The sequence below is a fragment of the Mesocricetus auratus genome, unplaced genomic scaffold (genome assembly GCF_017639785.1).
Source record: "Mesocricetus auratus isolate SY011 unplaced genomic scaffold, BCM_Maur_2.0 Super-Scaffold_100010, whole genome shotgun sequence".
NCBI lineage: Eukaryota > Metazoa > Chordata > Mammalia > Rodentia > Cricetidae > Mesocricetus > Mesocricetus auratus.
In genome coordinates this window covers 33,702,448-33,719,284 of record NW_024429194.1, presented here as the reverse complement: position 1 = coordinate 33,719,284, position 16,837 = coordinate 33,702,448, and the positions used below count along the sequence as shown (strand labels likewise).

At 54.4% G+C, this 16,837-nt stretch overlaps 1 protein-coding gene and 1 long non-coding RNA gene across 3 annotated transcripts; one reads left to right on the top strand and one right to left on the bottom strand.

Moving 5' to 3' along the window:
- Positions 1–2,841: 2,841 nt before the first annotated feature.
- On the top strand, positions 2,842–15,774 carry Wnt6 (Wnt family member 6). Of its 2 annotated transcripts, none has more exons than XM_040753303.1 (4): positions 2,842–3,151; positions 12,715–12,935; positions 13,145–13,479; positions 14,672–15,774. In XM_040753303.1, exons 1-4 carry the CDS (start codon positions 3,072–3,074, stop codon positions 15,077–15,079), a joined length of 1,044 nt encoding a protein of 347 aa, XP_040609237.1. In that variant the 5' UTR covers positions 2,842–3,071; the 3' UTR covers positions 15,080–15,774. The 2 variants fall into 2 exon arrangements, with proteins under 2 accessions (XP_040609237.1, XP_005070544.1); XM_005070487.4 differs by having other exon boundaries at positions 14,668–15,774.
- On the bottom strand, positions 7,747–13,259 carry LOC121142789. The gene is made up of 3 exons (XR_005879893.1): positions 13,117–13,259; positions 12,696–12,972; positions 7,747–7,997 (listed from the first exon to the last, which is right to left on the bottom strand). It is a non-coding gene; the product is annotated as an uncharacterized LOC121142789 (long non-coding RNA).
- Positions 15,775–16,837: the final 1,063 nt, after the last annotated feature.

Genomic DNA, 16,837 nt, shown 5'->3' with positions numbered 1-16,837 from the left:
TATCTGTACCTGCCAATAAAAATTACCTAGCAGTGTGGAAGGGAGGGAGGTACAGGTGTGGTTTCTGTGGGATTGCCCATTTGCCTGTGTCCATCTGGTGTATGTGTGAGTGTGCATGTGTGCACACACATCTTTAGCTGTTTGTGTGTCTCAGTCCCCATCACTGCTTGTTGGAGAAATCTACTAAGGTAAGAGTGGTGGCTTGAACCCTCCAAAACCTCCAATCTCAGGTCTCTGAAGGTTTGAGGGGACACAAAGAAAAAAGTCATTCATCTGACTCTATCCAGATTCCAGTCAAAGGACAAAGGGGGGGCAGGGTGATCCCCAGAGCCCTAGTTCCCAGATGACAAATACAAACACCTTGGGACCAAAGCTCTGGAATAGGAGCTCCAGAAGGTCTGTCTTGTCACAGTCTCTGCTCTGATGCTTCTGCATGTAATACTTGCCAGCTGACTCTGGAGTGGGCTGGGTGGGCTGGGGAGGATGGATGCAGGCTTGGAGAGTCCAGGATGGCTAAAGATTCTGCATGATCTGGCTGGAACATATTGCAGGAGGGGTGGGGCCAACTGTGTGTGTTTGGAGGAAAGGTGGGGGGTGGGGGCAGAAAGGCCGCCTGCGGGGGAGCAGGCTTCTTGGCAAAAGCCCCAGTTTCCTGAGCTGATCCCTGCTCCTTGCCACTGCTCCCAATTCTGTTGTTTCAATAACATCATTTTCATCCACCCCACAGAGAGGCAGTGTCTTAGGAGGGGGAGGCAAGGAGCAGGGCTAGGGCAGGGTGGGGGATAGCTGAGAAAGCCTGGGGTCTGGAATCAGCAAAGACTAGATTTGGGGCGCTCCCTACTCAGGGCGATCCCAGAGCCCAGGTCCCCTGATGACAAAGACAAATACATTAAAATTCTTGCCTCGGAGAAGAATGCAGGACAGGGAGAGCATTTCATAATCTGCAATAACAGTAGCAGGGTGGGGAGAAGGGGGCCAGTCATTGGTCACCTGCAGCCTCCAGGGACCCCCAAAACCTCCTAGCTGCCAGCTTGGCACCAACTAGCTTCAGTATTCACCCAGCTGGTATATCTTTGAGTGTGTTACGTTCAGGCGTGATACTGCTTAATACAAACGGTGGTATACAAAACTGCTGGAGCAGCGAGTGCCCTAGAAAGGGAGGAACAGCAGTTGGTCCATTATCTGGCCGAGCGCGGCCTCCTTCCCCTACTTCTTTCCTTCCCAGGCCTCGGGCTGGCTCCCTTGCTGGGGTAGAGTGCAAATCTCAGTACCCAGGACAAGGACTACGCAAGTGCACCTTTGACACCAGGGCCCTGCCTTGGGGCTCCCCGAAAATTCAAGGCCTTCTTTTTTTGTATCTAGGCTCGGGTCTCTTTTTCCTCTTTCTTCTCTTCTCTCATCTGTCATTCACCTTCCTTCTTCAGATGTGCGTCCCCTCCTGAGGCAGGCATCTGCGATCTTCTTGACCTAGTCTCATCTCCGCCCATTTGCCCCACTCTCTGGAAGACGCGGGACCTTGCCTCCTCTTTGCTCGCCAATGGTGTTTGTCTAACTTGGCAATGTTCTCAGTTTCCACTTCTAAATTCCTCCCCACCCCAAACGACAAGGAACTTTCCCCTCTGGTGTGAAATTTCTGCCACGTGGGCTTAAAGTCCCCTGTTTAAGGTTGATAGGCCCTCTAGATAGTGGTGGCAGAGAAACTGGCTCCTGCTTCGGAATGTCCGCACCACCTGTCCCTCGGCACTCCTGGGGCACGTCGGGGGGCCTCTGCCCCAGGCCAGAGGAGCAGAGGCTGCCGCCCCGCTGCCAGCCGCTAGGCTTGATGAATGGAGCTGTCCCTCCTCCCCACGAGGCCTTTGATCTCCCCCGCGTGGGGAGGGGGTCAGGGGCATCAAAGACATTTTTGTGGCATTAGAGAATCAGATAAACCATCTCACCTGCAGCTGGCTCTCCCACCCCTTCTGCCCTGGCCAAGCTGGGGGAGAAACTCGAGGCAGGGACCCGCGGACAAGCGAGACCCCGCTGTAGCAAGCGCTGACCCCTCTTCTCTTGGAAGTCGGCAAGCTCGGCCCTCCACTTCACTTGAGGAGCCAATGCTGGAGCGCAGGCCCTGGAGAGGCTCCACATGCAGGGTTCTCTCCCCCACACACTGTCCGCCCCCTAATACCGACTGGACACCCTGGCTGGGGAGCTAGAACCCAGGCCTCGGGCTGGCTTCCTTGCTGGGATAGAGGCTGAAGAAGGGGCAAAGGACGCGGAGTTGGCCATCCAAAAAAAAAAAAAAAAAAAAGTAACGCCTCCAAAGTGCGTTGGACATTCCTCTACCGAGCATCCCGCGCCCCCGGACCGACTTCCTCCCTGACCCCCATCTGTATCTCCCAGCGTACTGCTCCCTCCCCCCAAACTCTCTCATTCCTGGGAAGTTTTCTCTCTTTACAGTCAACAAACCTGTCAAACTTCTCCCAGCCAGTCCCCCTTCCCCAGTTCCTCTTCTTCCTCCCCCTCCCCCGCCCTTACCCTTCTCTACTAGTCTTCCCGCCACTCTGTGCCGCGGGCCCGGGGATGGCAGGGGGTAAACCCCGCAGAGGAGTGGAGAGGGGCAGGCGGGCGGGTCCCGCACCCAGGAGCGCGCGCGGGCCCCGCCCCAGTACCCGGCTCCCGCCCTCCGCTGCGCTCTGCGCCCGCCGCCCCGGGGCGCACCGCTCCCTCCCAGGAGTCCCGCCGCCTGCCTGTCGCAACTGCCACCCCCGTGGCCCCCTGTCCCCCTCCCCGCCCACGCTCCGGCCCCGCTCCCCTCCCACCCCCGCCCCCGGCTCTGATTTCTTCTCTCCAGCGAGCTCCGCAGGAGACACAGGCGCTGGCTGCTCGGTCCGCTCTCCGCCTCCGCCGCGCCCTCCTCGCCCGGGATGGGCCCCCCCGCCGCCACCGCCGCCACCGCCGCCGGCGGAGTACTAGTCTCTCCGCCGCCGCCTGGGTCGCCGCGCTTGTCCTGAAGTCCGGCGGCCGCGCACCCCGGCTCACCCCGCAGCCTCACTCCCCGGCCAGAGCCAGACTGCGGTAGAGCGCTCACGATGCTGCCGCCGGTGCCCTCCCGCCTCGGGCTGCTGCTGCTGCTGCTCCTGTGCCCCGCGCACGTCGGTGGACTGTGGTGGTGAGTGCCGAGTGGGACTGTCCCCCACGCAACTCCCAACGCCAAAGGGTGGGGACCCCGACTCAGCCTTGGGACTCAGCACCGCGATTCTGCTGCCTTCAGGCTCTTCCCGCTCCGGGATCCCAGCCCCTGGGCTGTTGCACTGGGACCCCTCGCAGACAGCCCCTCTCTGTCCCTGCCCAAGCCCTTCTGAAGTGCCACTTTGACGCTCCCTACCCCTGGATAGTCCATTGTGTTTCTTCCCCCTGTGTTCTCCCCCACCTCGCCAGAGAAATGTGTCCAATTCATATCACGAGGAACTGGCAGGTAGGTAGGGAAAAGCTGCTGGACGTCATGAGATCCACAGTGAGAGATTGGGTAAGAACGGGAGAAAGAGCGAGGAGGGCTCTGGAGCTGGATTTGGGGAAAAGACTGGAACAAGGTGGGAAGCTGCCTCTTTCCCGCCCCTCTTACCTACGGCCTCGCCATTGGGGGCGATTTCAGCGTGGGCGGTGAAGAGGAAAAGGGAATGTAAATGGGGAAACTGAGTCAGGACTCTGCCTTTCTTCACCGCTTTCTCTCCCTAGCAAGTAAGAAAGACAGGAAGGAGATCCTGAGGGCCGGCCCTTCCAGACGTGGGAAGTAACGATTTTTTAAAAAGTGTAGCGGAGATGTGGGAACCGGAGAGCGTCCTAGTGAAGCGAGTAAGAGCCAGGCCAGTCAAGGGATGGGAGAAATTCTCAGACTCTGGGGTTGGATTAGCCAGAACAGACACCTAGACTTCGAAGGTTTCCAGAGCTTTGAGCCTTGAGGGATAGGATAGGGGAGGAGAAGCGGGGGCCCGGCCGGGATCAGCTCAGATCCAAATCCTCACGACTTTTTTTCCTCTTAGTTTTTAGAGCCACAAACACCCGCCCGGAATAGCTCAGTGTTCAGAGAGGAGGGATTTGGGCAAGAGTGCTGATAGATTAGCCAACCCTAAGAAAGCAAGGACTTTTATATTTGCATAGCGCCGCATGATTGGCTGAACTCCTACCCTCTCAGCCCTCTCCCACCCGCCTTCGCTTTGGACCTAGGGGTGGGGCAGGCCCATCCCTCTCTCCGGCTGAGATTGAGTAGTATGCCCACACAGGAAGCTGCTGGCCGCTATCCTTCCGCGATGCGGGAGGGACATCCTCGCCGGTGTCAGTGAGAGGGCAAATACAAGACCCAGGTTCGGGTTCAATAGGGTTCAGGAACACGCATCTTTAGTTTGCAGTGCGGTACTCAGCAGTTTTGACAGAAGGGTCTTAAGCAAATCACTTTCTCACCCTACCCTACAAACTATTTTTAAAGAGCAGTCTCCCTACCTGGCAGGCTTGCCGGCAGGACTGGGTGGGAAGATCTATGGAATGACTTCACATTAGGAATCCTCTTCCCAATCCAGCTTATCACCTATCCACTCCCCGGCGAGGCAGGGGGTGATGAAAAGCAGGGTTCATTTAAATTCAGAATATAGCATCAAAAGTAATACTTGGCAAAGAGCTCCCTCCCTCCGCCCTCTTACACACCTTTCCTAATTTTACTCTTTCTCAAGATGTAGGACAGGGTTGACCCTACCATCTCTTTCTTCCTTCCCCATTGTTCTAACAATCAAAATACCACTTCCTCCACGAAGCTGTCATTCTGTCTGACCAGTCCTTCCCCCCCCCGCTGCTATCCATGCTCTGAGCATTGGGCAGCTATGCTGCAGCTACTGCATTTTGCTGACAATTGTCTTTTCTGGGGTCTTTTTGCCCTGTTCCTTTGTCTCCAGAGGTCTAGAAGTCCAGGACACTGTAGGTGCTGGACACAGGTTTATGGAGTGTTGCTTCCTGGGCTTAAATCTGTGAAGATTCCTTTGCTCAGGAAGGACGGCTGGGTGGATGCCAAGCCAACGAGAGAGGGGCCTGGGCCCTCTGGAGACTGACCCTGAAGCTGGGAAGCAGGGAGGGGGGAGGAGGGGAGGAGGGCAGGTGTGTGGGAGAACACAGGGGCCTTCATGGCCACAGCTGCAGTGAAGAGTGAGAGCCAGGGTGATAAGGTGATCAGCGAATGCTTCTCTCAGATGTGTCTCAGACAGGACCTGTTCCTCCCACCTGTCTTGGTCCCTTCTCTGTCTATTTCTGACACTTAATTTCTTTGGTCTGAGCCCAGGTTGACTTCCATGGTCTTTGACTCCTGCTCATGCTCCTGTCCTGTCCTATCCTTCCCAGGTCAGGCTTGGGCCTGCGGGTAGATCTTGCTGGGTTCTTCGGGACTGGTGTCTAGGACCAGATTTGCTGCCCCTTCCTTCTCAGAGGACGATGGCCAGGCCAGAAACTCCATGGGTGGCCAGAAAAGCAGTGTGACCTACAGCAGCCATTTTCACAATCTAGCCATGGTCAGGATAGGGGCTGGGAAGATTACAGGGTCTCTGAGTGACTTGACTGTCTAAGTCACTAAAAGAGGATCCTGGAGGAGAGTGGACACAGGCCTTGGACTAGTCAGCTCAGGGGCCAGGCCTTCTGGTTCCTGAGACTTTTTTCTCCACCTTTCTTTCCCCTCCACCTCCTCCCAAGGCAATGTGAGATTTCTATTTTTAATTTTTTTGTTTAGTTTTGAGACAGGGTCTTGCTATGTAGCAGTGCATGCCTTCTAAGCGCCGCCGCCGGCAGCCTCTGTGTATCTCTCCAGTGTAACCATATCTTTGTGAATCATGGAATCCCAGATTCCAGGACACTGGCCAGGCCCTCTTGAGGTCATCTTGTCCATCCCCTGCCTCCAGGCCATCCAACCTATGCTCTGTCCTCCCTCCAAGAACTCAGTCCTGAGAGTAAGGGCAGGAGAGAAGTTCCTGGGTCACCTGGTCCCCCTCCTCCCTGCTCCCTGCTCCCCTCTCTACACTGTCTGATCCATCTTTATTTGTACCTTCAATCAGTGGATACAGAAAATAGCACACTCTCACAGAAGAGCCAAATCGATCTCCCTTCTCTCTTCCTCTCTCCTCTCACTGTTCTGTATGTTCTGTGAAAGAAACTAATTCTCCCCTGTGCCACCAGGAGGAAGCCGCCCAATCTACCCCCAGCCATCTCGCTTTGCTTCCCTCTTTATGGAAAAGGAACCCAGAGCTAAAGGTCAAGGACAGTCTCACTGCTGACCCCACAGGGAAGCAGGGAAAGGACCAGACCTCTTCTTGGCACTCAGCTTTCCTAGCTGCCCTCTGCCATACTTTTTATGTGTCCATGCTGGTCCTGGTCATTAGGCCATCCTGTCTTTATCTGGGGCCCCTGACCCTTGTTGGTCAATGCTGATGCTGGCTGGCTCTCATCACTTTCCATAGTAGGGATGGCTTGGGGGTGGGGTAGCCACCCAGTCCCCTTTCCAGGCCTCAGCCTTGGCAGCTTCCCTTCTGGGGAGACAATGAGGCTGTGAGCAGGAAAGGGCAGGGGCAAAGGGAGGCTGGCTTGATCCCGGCCAGAGCATGCCCTGGGCCCACCAGAGTCCTGGCACTGTGACATTTCCGGGGGTGGGGGTGGAGGGGTAGGCTCCCTCCTGCCCCATTCGAATCCCAAGCCAGGAGTTGGTGACTGGAGGTCAGTGGGAGGCCCCATCACCAGGGCCCTACAAGGGGGATTCCAGATTTTGTGCTTTGATGGGGAAGTGCAGCTGTGGAGAGAACCCGGCAGGGCAGCAGCCAGCCCTTGCCAGCCAGCAGGAGGCCTCAGGGAACCAGATGCTAGCGCCCTGCAGACTGATGAGAGCGCCCCCTAGCCTGGTATTTCTTCCCTGACCAGCTGGGAGTGTGTGAAGGGAAATGTGGCCAGGAGGAGGCTTCTTTGGCTGGTTCTACCAGCCCGAGCCCTCTGTGTAATCTAGAATTTGATCTAGAAAGGACTGAGAGGTAGCCTCGTCTATTATGGTCAGTGGTGACAGTAGAACGTCCCGTCCCGGGACAGGAGAGGACTTGCCCAGTGCTAAGCCTGTAGTTGAGAGTGGGATTGTGAGTTCTGTCTCTTTTTCAGTGCCCTCTCCTCTGTGTACAGTGGGGTGGGAATCAGGGTGAGGGACAAGGCCTTCACAGGCCCCAGTGCTCCCCATGCCACCCTCAGATGGGTGCTCCCCATTCTACATGCAAGAGCAGGGTGACAACTGTCCACCAGGCATCCAGTGGAGGGGATTGCCTCTGGAGCTTTGGCAAACAGGATGCCCTTTTGCACAGTAAAGTCTGTCTGGGAAGGGAAAGCCCCTGCCTCTCCAGAGAGAGAGAGAGAGAGAGAGAGAGAGAGAGAGAGAGAGAGAGAGAGAGGGGTGTGAGGAAGGACACGGGAACCAAATTGTGTCTGTGTGGGGAAGGGTGAGTGGGGGCCACAGGTGGGCAGTGGAGAGGCAGGGGTTAATGGAGCTGGGGCATCACTGACTTTGATGTGGTGGTTGGGATGGGGGTAGGGGCTGGGGGAGGGGAACAGTAATTACCGAGTTAGGAGTTAGACAGAGCAGGACAGGACAGGCTGGCGGGCACAGGCCCGGCAGCCTCAGCAGCCGTCAGGCAACATTTTTCTGCCCCCTTTCCACCCCCCACCTCCCCCACCTCCACACACCCCCACCCACAGCCCCAGGGCTCAGAGCTCCCTCTGCTGGCTCCTAGGAGGTGGGGTCAGATGAAGGATCGTGGGGGTAAGGAGTTGGAGGAGGGGTAGAGAGACTGAGAACGCATGCTTGCTGTGAGACTTTCTTAGCAGGTTAGGCACTCACTCACGTGGTCTGTGTGGTCCAGTTGGCCTCAGTGACCCAGCTGGGCGAGGAGATGGGTCCTACAGGGTGCTCTTGTCCCTGGTCAGCTGAATGGAGAAGGAGACCTTGATCGACACTGGACAGGAAAGACAGAATGTTACAGAAAGAACATTCTTGGGACTCCACAAATACCACCTACATCCATCCCTACCAGTAAGCCTGCATTGAGCAGGCTTGAGAACACAAGCACTTGTCAGGATCCACACTCTGTACAGGACATTACACATGGGGGGAGGGATTATGATTTCCATTTTCCAGTCGAGGAACTGGTGTTTAACTTTTGTCATCCATCCAACAAATATTAAGTGTGTTTCGCATGCCAGGGACTCACTCCACATCACACAACCAAATGACAGAGCCTAGATCCAGCCCAAGCCTGGGTCCCCAAAGTCCTGTGTGGGCACCAGGCCCACCTGTGAGATTCCTGTCCTTAAAGAGACTTCTACCTAACTGAGGAGACGAGACAGTGGCCTTGCTGGCAGAACACACTCAAATGAGTGACAACCAGAAGGACACAGCTGGGGCCCGTGCTCCTGAGGGAGAATGGAAGGAGACTGGAGGGAGGTTGGTTAAGAGCATCCTGATGGCATACAACTGCAGAGGAAGTGGCCTTGTGTCCAGAAATGTGGCTGGGATGGAGCCAGAGCCATGACAACTGGGGGGGGGGCCTGTGGACTGTGTGAGAGGCCTCCTGGGGTCTTCCTATGATGCAAGCAGCTCCTTCCCTCCATCCAGTCCTGCTTTAGGTATTGTCATTTTTTTTTTTATTTTAACAGTACTGGAGGTTGAGCCCACAGCCTCCATGCTAGGAAAGGATTCTACAGCTGAACATTTGTTTGGTGGGGTGACTTTTAATTTAGAATTAGGGTCTTACTAAGTTTCCCAGAAAGTACTTGGGCTTACAGTCCTCCTACCTCAGCTTCCTGAGGAGCTGCCAGGCTGACTTCTAACTCACACAGACCTACCACCTGCCTCTGCTGCCCAAGCATTGGGATTAAAGTGTATGCCACCATGCCTGGCTCTGTTTTGATTTTTAAATCGCCTAACCTGTCCTGAAATGAGGAGTCCCTCCAGTAAGTGGCCAGTGACCAACAACTCTCTGTTCACCTTGCTCACCTGTGTGACCCTGACATGGCTGAGGTGAATGAGCTAGTCTCCAACATTTTCTTCTAGTCTCTGAACCCAGAGGTAGAAGAGTATGCTGAACCAGAATGTTGGGTCTCTGGGGCACAGGCCTATAGATATTGCTAGTGGTAACTGTCTGGCCTCTGATGCTATTTCAATGGGGCACTGATCCATCAACTGCAGTCCTGGAGAGAGAATTCTCATTGCAGGCCGGGACAGTTAGAGTGGCCTGGTAGGCTTGTCCCTTCTTGTCTGTATCCTGAGTTCCTTTAGGGCTAGCCATGCTCTCCGTGCCCAGAAGTGGCAATAAGATTATACCCCAGAGCCTACGTAGTATATCTATTTCTTACCACCATTCGTTCATTTCAGAACTTAAAATATGCAAATTACTCTGAAAGTGTATCTTCTCTGGGCTGACCCCAGGTTAACACTGACCCAGACTCCCCCAAAGCACAGCTCATTATGCAAAGAAACAAAAGGGCAGGAAGCAAAGTAAATGAGAGGGAATGAGAGAGGACGGCTGGGAGTTGTTTTAGATGTGGAATCAAATATTACCACCGAGACTGGGGCACTTTTTGCATCAACTCATCATTTTTCCTGAAGCCCATAGAGGAAACTGACCGGTCTGGAATGGCTCAGCCCACCCAGAACTGACAAAAACCAGGGTCAGAGGTAGGGCTGGGAAGTTTGTTCAATCCCCTCTGTCGTGTGTCTTTTCTGGAGTTTCATTTCCTATGCCTTTAGGATGGGAGCGAGGACAGGAGGGCAGGGAACAAGCTGGTCCCTTGGGATTCTAGTGTTATCACTGCCCATCCCTCCTCCTGACCAGCTGGTAAACAAGACTAGTTCCCAGGAAGCCAGCCAACCCCACAACCCTGTAAAGGGCCGGCCCCACCTCCTGGGGGCCCTACCCTTCATATCCCCACGATTCTTTCCCTATCTCTACCCCTGGGAAGCCAGACAAGGCCAAGAGGGTTTTGCAGTTCTCTTTTGCACGCCCCAAACTCTTTCCAGCTTTGCTAAGGCAGGAGGAGGGAGAGGGGAGGGATGGGGCAGATCGACCTTGGGAAGATAAGTCCATTCAACCTTGGGAAAATAGGGAGTGTGCAGAGGGCAGGGGTGGGGCGTGGCTGGGGAACTTAGCAGCCCGGGGCATGGAGCTGGGGAAGGCCAGTTTTCAGAGCCTTACACAGTCAGGAGGGGTTAGATGTGCAGGTGGTAGAGGGGAACTGGACAGCTGCAGGGAGGCCTGCTTTGGTCCTCCCATCTCAGGGGGGAAAGAAATGTTTGAGGATATGACACTAGGAGTCATGAAATGATACCACATCAATGGGACCTGGCCTCAAGGGACGGGGGGGTGGGGGAGTGGCTTATGGCTGCTTGCTCATTCAGGAACATATGTTAAGTTTCCCTTGTCATTATATACCTATATCTATTCGTCTATAATGTGGGATTCATGACATGCCAATTTCAGAATAAACATTGCAGGGATATAAATCAGGTACCCAGAAAGCTTCCAGGGAAGATAAAGAAAAAGGAAGAAAGAAAAAAGAGTGTCCCAACAGTGAGGGAGCTCATAACCTTATCTACCTACCCTGAGCAACCATGCTGGAAGCCACTCCTCTCCAAACCCTTTCTTAATGAGGTGAGTGAGTGGACAGATTTATTAGCGAAGATACACACAGAGAGATAAGACTGAGTTATTTTTGTAGTGCAATTTTCAGTCTAGACTTTAGTAAAGAAGGGCCACAGACACGCGATGGACAAAGTAGCAGTGGGACAAGACCAGTCTCAGTTGGGGTAGGATAGACAGGTAGGTGGATGAGCAGAGAGAGGCTGATCAGTTCTCCAAGGTCACTGGCCATTGACAGCCAGTTTGGGCTGTCCTAACCCTGGCTCACTGCTCATTACTCCCATTGGTTCCTTCTCTGGGGCTGAGAGAGAGGGTTAGGTTAGGGTTGGTGATGGCCAGCCCCAAGCTCGATGCAAGAGAACCTTTTGGCATGTTTCTGCCAAGAAGAGAGAAGAGATTCTTGATGCCTGAACTAAGAGAGAGAGAGAGAGAGAGAGAGAGAGAGAGACAGAGACAGAGACAGAGACAGAGACAGAGACAGAGACAGAGACAGAGAGACAGAGAGAGACAGAGAGAAATATCCCTAAAAGACTTTTCCCATCTTTCTACAAACATCTCTCTGAGCACTCATCTTCAATGTTGAGAGTTTTACCTTAAGACCTAAATTCCTCTTGCTGCTATTTAAGACCATTACATCTCAGGACATGCCTGGGCAGCCTGTACTTGTGGAGTAAATGGGGACAGTGGGGCGGATATGCACGGAAGCAAAGCTGAAAAGTAGGCCACCCTGACCTTTCACACTCTTTTGCCAACATTTCCCTGTACATTTCATACCCCACTGACTCCGATGTGCAAGCCCCGCCCCCATCTCGCTCTCTCTGCCCTCTGCAGAAGGCTTTTGAATGGTCTCAAATTAACCTCCTTAGCTCTGCCCACATATCCCTTCAAGCCTGAGCTCTCAGCTATGTTCATGTAGGAGCCATCTGATTCAAGGGGTTCCCCCCAGGTGTGAATTCCTGGCTGACAACCTATGGAAAGCAAGTGGCAGCTCTCTCCTCGGGTGGAATGAAGGTGGGCAGGGTAAAGAGGCTACTGACAATGTGCAGAACTTTCCATCAGGTCTTTACCCCCCAAACCAAACATCATCCCCCGCCACACACACACACCCCCAGTTGGTTATATCACTCTAGCACGCAGGGCTTGGCTTGGTGCCACCTCTCTCTGGGAAAGCCAACTACCCTGGAGCAAGAGGAGGGCAGCATCACCTATTCACCAACGATGCTGAGCAGCTACGTTCCCAGCTCCTTCTTCCATCTGTCTGGCTTGGGGAAACAGGGGTGGAGGGTGGGGGGTGGGGGATGGGGTGAGGGGAGCAAGATAGGAGGGTCGCTTCAGCCATCTAAGCTAAATTTTCTCACTTTACAGAAAAGGTTGAACTAATGGGCTGTGGCTTTTTTCAGAGGCTCTGTTCATAGACATTCTAATACCTCATGGTTGTTTTGTCTTTCAGGTGGTCCCTGCTTTATACTGGGGCTGTCCAGGTTGCCGGCCTGCTAAGGCTACATCCTTGATACTGTCTATTTTTCTTTCTTTTTTTCTGAGACAGTGTTTCTCTGTGTGACTGCTCTGGTTGTCCTGGAACTTGCTCTGTAGACCCTGCTGGCCTCTAACTCACAGGGATCCGCCTGCCTCTGCCTCTCAAGTGCTGGGATTAAAGGCGTGCACCTCCTTCCCTCCCCCACTTGTCTACTTTTCTGCTAATTTCTTCCTTGTTTCCTTTTTGATCTTGGCCACCAGTGGTGACAGCTGCCCTCACCTTGATCGAAGTTCCTTTAAGGGTTTGTTAATGAAGATGCCCACAGAAGGATAAAACTGAACTTTTGTTGTGATGCAATTGTCAGCCTAGACTTTAGTAGAGAGGGGAATGGAAAGGGAACCAGAGGGACGATACAAATCCCAGCTGAGGGCAGGACAGAGAGACTCTGTAGGCCCTGGCTATAGGCTGAGCCGTGTCAGTTCCCTCTTCATCCCCACCCCATCCCAGGCCTTCTGTGTTTTGGGAGGTACACTCCTGACCTGCTGTTCTGTTCCCCAGGGCTGTGGGTAGCCCTCTGGTCATGGATCCCACCAGCATCTGCAGGAAGGCCAGGCGGCTGGCGGGACGGCAGGCTGAGCTGTGCCAGGCAGAGCCGGAAGTGGTGGCAGAGCTCGCCCGGGGCGCAAGGCTGGGGGTCCGAGAATGTCAGTTCCAGTTCCGTTTCCGACGCTGGAACTGCTCCAGTCACAGCAAGGCCTTTGGGCGCGTCTTGCAGCAGGGTTAGTGTGGGAGAGGCCTGAAGGGAGGTGCTTTCTCCTGGGGGGGGGGGAGAGAAGCAGGTTTGGGGGGGCTGCTTGTATCCTATCTCCTGATTTAACCCTAGGCACTCTGCCCACCTTGGCCCAGGACAGGCTGCGGGAAGGGGAGTCCCTATTCCCATCCATGACACTGGGCACTCACTGGCCTGGGCTCTGTCCTTCCTCCGCAGATATTCGAGAGACAGCCTTCGTGTTTGCTATTACCGCAGCCGGCGCCAGCCACGCTGTCACGCAGGCCTGTTCCATGGGAGAACTCCTGCAGTGTGGTTGCCAGGCACCTCGCGGGCGAGCACCGCCAAGGCCCCCTGGCCTCCTGGGCACTCCTGGACCTCCAGGGCCGACAGGTTCCCCAGAGGCCAGCGCAGCCTGGGAGTGGGGAGGCTGTGGAGACGATGTGGACTTCGGGGATGAGAAATCAAGACTCTTCATGGATGCCCAGCACAAGCGAGGACGGGGAGACATCCGCGCACTGGTGCAACTCCACAACAATGAGGCAGGCAGGCTGGTGCGTATGGGCGTGGAAGTGTGGGTGTGCACGGAGTGCCAGTGGGTGTGGCGGAGTGTGGGTGGCAGCATATTTGTGGTAGCATGGGCACAGGTAAAGGTGTGAATGTGTAGGAGGGTATCGATGGGACAAGACTGGGGCAACTTGGGAAGATTGGGACTCGGGCCGGGACATAGCAGGTGGGATGTCAGTCTAGAGGGCTGGGGCTCAGAGGGAGGGCGTGGAGCTCAGAGGAACGGTGAGCACAGTGAGGAGAGAGCACTTGTGGAATAGTACTGAGGGCCAGCACTATCTGAGGGTGGGGTGGGCATCCTTCAGATACACGACATCAGCAGGGTACTGAGGCAGAGGGGAGGGATGGAGTGAAGAATAGAATCCATGGGAAAATCTGGGGTCTGGTGGTAGAGGTAGCAGAGAAAGTGGGAGTTAGAACAGACTAGAAGAATTGTCTTGGAAAGGACTGAAGGATCACGAGTCCGGTGATGGCGGTAGAGGCCAGGACAGCCTAGACCCAACTTCAAACAAGCAAGCAAGGGGCAAGAGTTCGATCCTGCTCTCCTTGGTGGAGCCTCCTACATCCTATGTCTCAGTTCCAGACCAGTTGAGGAACACCCCCACACACACACATACACACACACGTTCTGTGTCCTTTAAGGTTCAGCTCAAGGCTGAGGGGGCCCAGGAGAGGAATGTCCGGACAGGCCCACATACCTGTTGTGAGGATTGGGGAGGGGTGACAGAGACAGACGCCCAGGCGGCTGGCTGTGTCTGTTCAGCTCTGCCTGGGGCCGCGAGGGGCAGGAATGAGGAGGCCAGGTCGGCAGGAGGGCTGCGACAGCTGCCGCTTCTCCCCACTCCAGGGAGAATGGCGAATCTCACCACTGCGTCCATTCCATTCTCTCCCACTCCCTGGCTACCGGACCCTGGAATCTCCGCTCTATCTGCTCTTCCCACTTCCCACGCTCCTACTACTTCATCTTTGTCATTCTCTCTGAGCGGTCATTTTCCTGATTTTCTCCTTCTAACGTTGTGCCTCCCTGCCTGCTTCCTTCCTTCCTTCCTTCCTTCCTTCCTTCCTTCCTTCCTTCCTTCCTTCCTTCCTTCCTTCCTCGCCCCCACCCCATTCCTTCCCTCTGTTTCCTTTACCCTCTCTGCCCCGCCCATCACCCCGCCCTTCTGTTCCCGCAGGCAGTGCGGAGTCACACGCGCACTGAATGTAAATGCCACGGGCTTTCGGGTTCCTGTGCGCTGCGCACCTGCTGGCAGAAGCTGCCTCCATTCCGCGAGGTGGGCGCACGGCTGCTGGAACGCTTCCACGGCGCCTCGCGTGTCATGGGCACCAACGACGGCAAAGCCCTGCTGCCTGCAGTCCGCACGCTCAAGCCTCCCGGCCGAGCCGACCTCCTCTACGCGGCCGACTCGCCCGACTTCTGCGCCCCCAACCGGCGCACCGGCTCGCCGGGCACGCGCGGCCGTGCCTGCAACAGCAGTGCCCCGGACCTCAGCGGCTGCGACCTGTTGTGTTGCGGTCGCGGACACCGCCAGGAGAGCGTACAGCTCGAGGAGAACTGCCTGTGCCGCTTCCACTGGTGCTGCGTAGTGCAGTGCCACCGCTGCCGCGTGCGCAAGGAGCTCAGCCTGTGCCTCTGACCTGCCGCCTGCCTCGGAACTGCACGCCTCCGCCTCTTGGCAATCTGCAGGACCACTAGATTCCAGCAGGGGGCACTTTCTGTGCCCAGCTGCTCCCTAGGAAAAATGCATATCTAGGTCTTGGGAAACAATGGGGGCTGGGAGCTTGAGTTTTACACTTGACCCCGAATGCCTGAGGACCCTGTTCCTCCAGCATTCCCCAGAAGGGCCTTCTGCTAGTTTCTGCAGGAGACTATGCAGGCTCTCCCTCCCCCATTGGCCTCCCAGATGGAAATAAAAAAACAAAAAACAAACAAACAAACAAAAAAGCCAGACTCTGGACTCTGGAGATTGTACTCCTTAGAATTACTGGGGTGGATGGGCGAGTTTAGCATCAACAAAGACAATAAACCCATAGAACAGGACCCATAGGGAGATAGTCCTAGAGGGCCAGGGTATGGGAGGGAGGTGATCCTGACAGAACTAGCATTTTGGCCTGAATCTGTAATCCCACCCATCACCAAGGCAGGGGAGGCTGAGGGAGAGCCTTGGAAACCCTGTACCTCTCCTTCAGCACCCTTTTGTTCATTTTTATTCACATCAGGCACCAGAATCTTGAGAACAAATGATTCCATTTTAAAGGGACATAAAGGGTCCAGAAACTTCTCATGGTGTGCTCAGTTGTCAGAGATTTGTGTTAATTTTTAGGTCATTTTATCTGTTTCTGTGACTCCTGAGGAAATCAAGGGTAGACTTTTAGGATCATGATATTAAAGCTCTTTATAAACTGTAAAAAACAAACTACTTTTGAGGAACACCTGCTTTTGTTACCATCAAAACTAGCCATCCCATCAGCTCTAAAAAGACCGTTCCAGGCTGGGAGATCACTCAGTCAGGAAAAGTGCTTGCTTTACAGGCACAAGGGCTGACCCTGAGTTCCATCACATTAAAAAAGCCCAATATGGCCTGGCGATGGTGGTGCATGCCTTTAGTCTTAGCTCTCCAGAGGCAGAGGCAGGGGGATCTCTAGGTTCTAGACCAGCCAGGCCTACAGAGTGAGTTTGAGGACAACCACAGCTACCCAGAGAAACCCTGTCTCAAAAAAAAAAAATCAGGGGCTGGAGAGATGGCTCAGAGGTTAAGAGCACCGTTTGCTCCTCCAGAGGACCTGAGTTCAATTCCCAGTAACCACATGGTGGCTCATAACCATCTGTAATAGGATCTGGTACCTTCCAGAACATGCAGAACAGTGTATGCATGATAAATAAATAAATATTTTTAAAAAACAAAACAAAATGCTCAACATGGCAGTGCACTTTTAATCCCAGCACTGGGAAGAGGAAGAGAGGAAGATCACCAGGGCCAGGTAGCTAGCCAGCCTGCCCTACTTGGTGATTTATCAAGTGACAGTCTGGCTCACAAAAAGAGGGGGGCTTCCAGATGACTCAGTAGATAAGTGTGTATGCTCTCCTAATGACCTGAATTTGATTCCCAGAACAACACAATAGGAAAACAGTCCCCCTTCTATGCATATGTAAATGTAATAATTTCAAAAAACAACACCCAAGTTTGTCTTCTGGTGCAGACACACACACACACACACACACACACACACACACACACACGTCTTATTTGGCACCATCCACATGATTTTTTTAAAAGCTGCTACCCCCTCAGAAAGCTGATTGTGAGGGGTTAAAGGACACACGAACAGTTCTGGGCTCTCTAG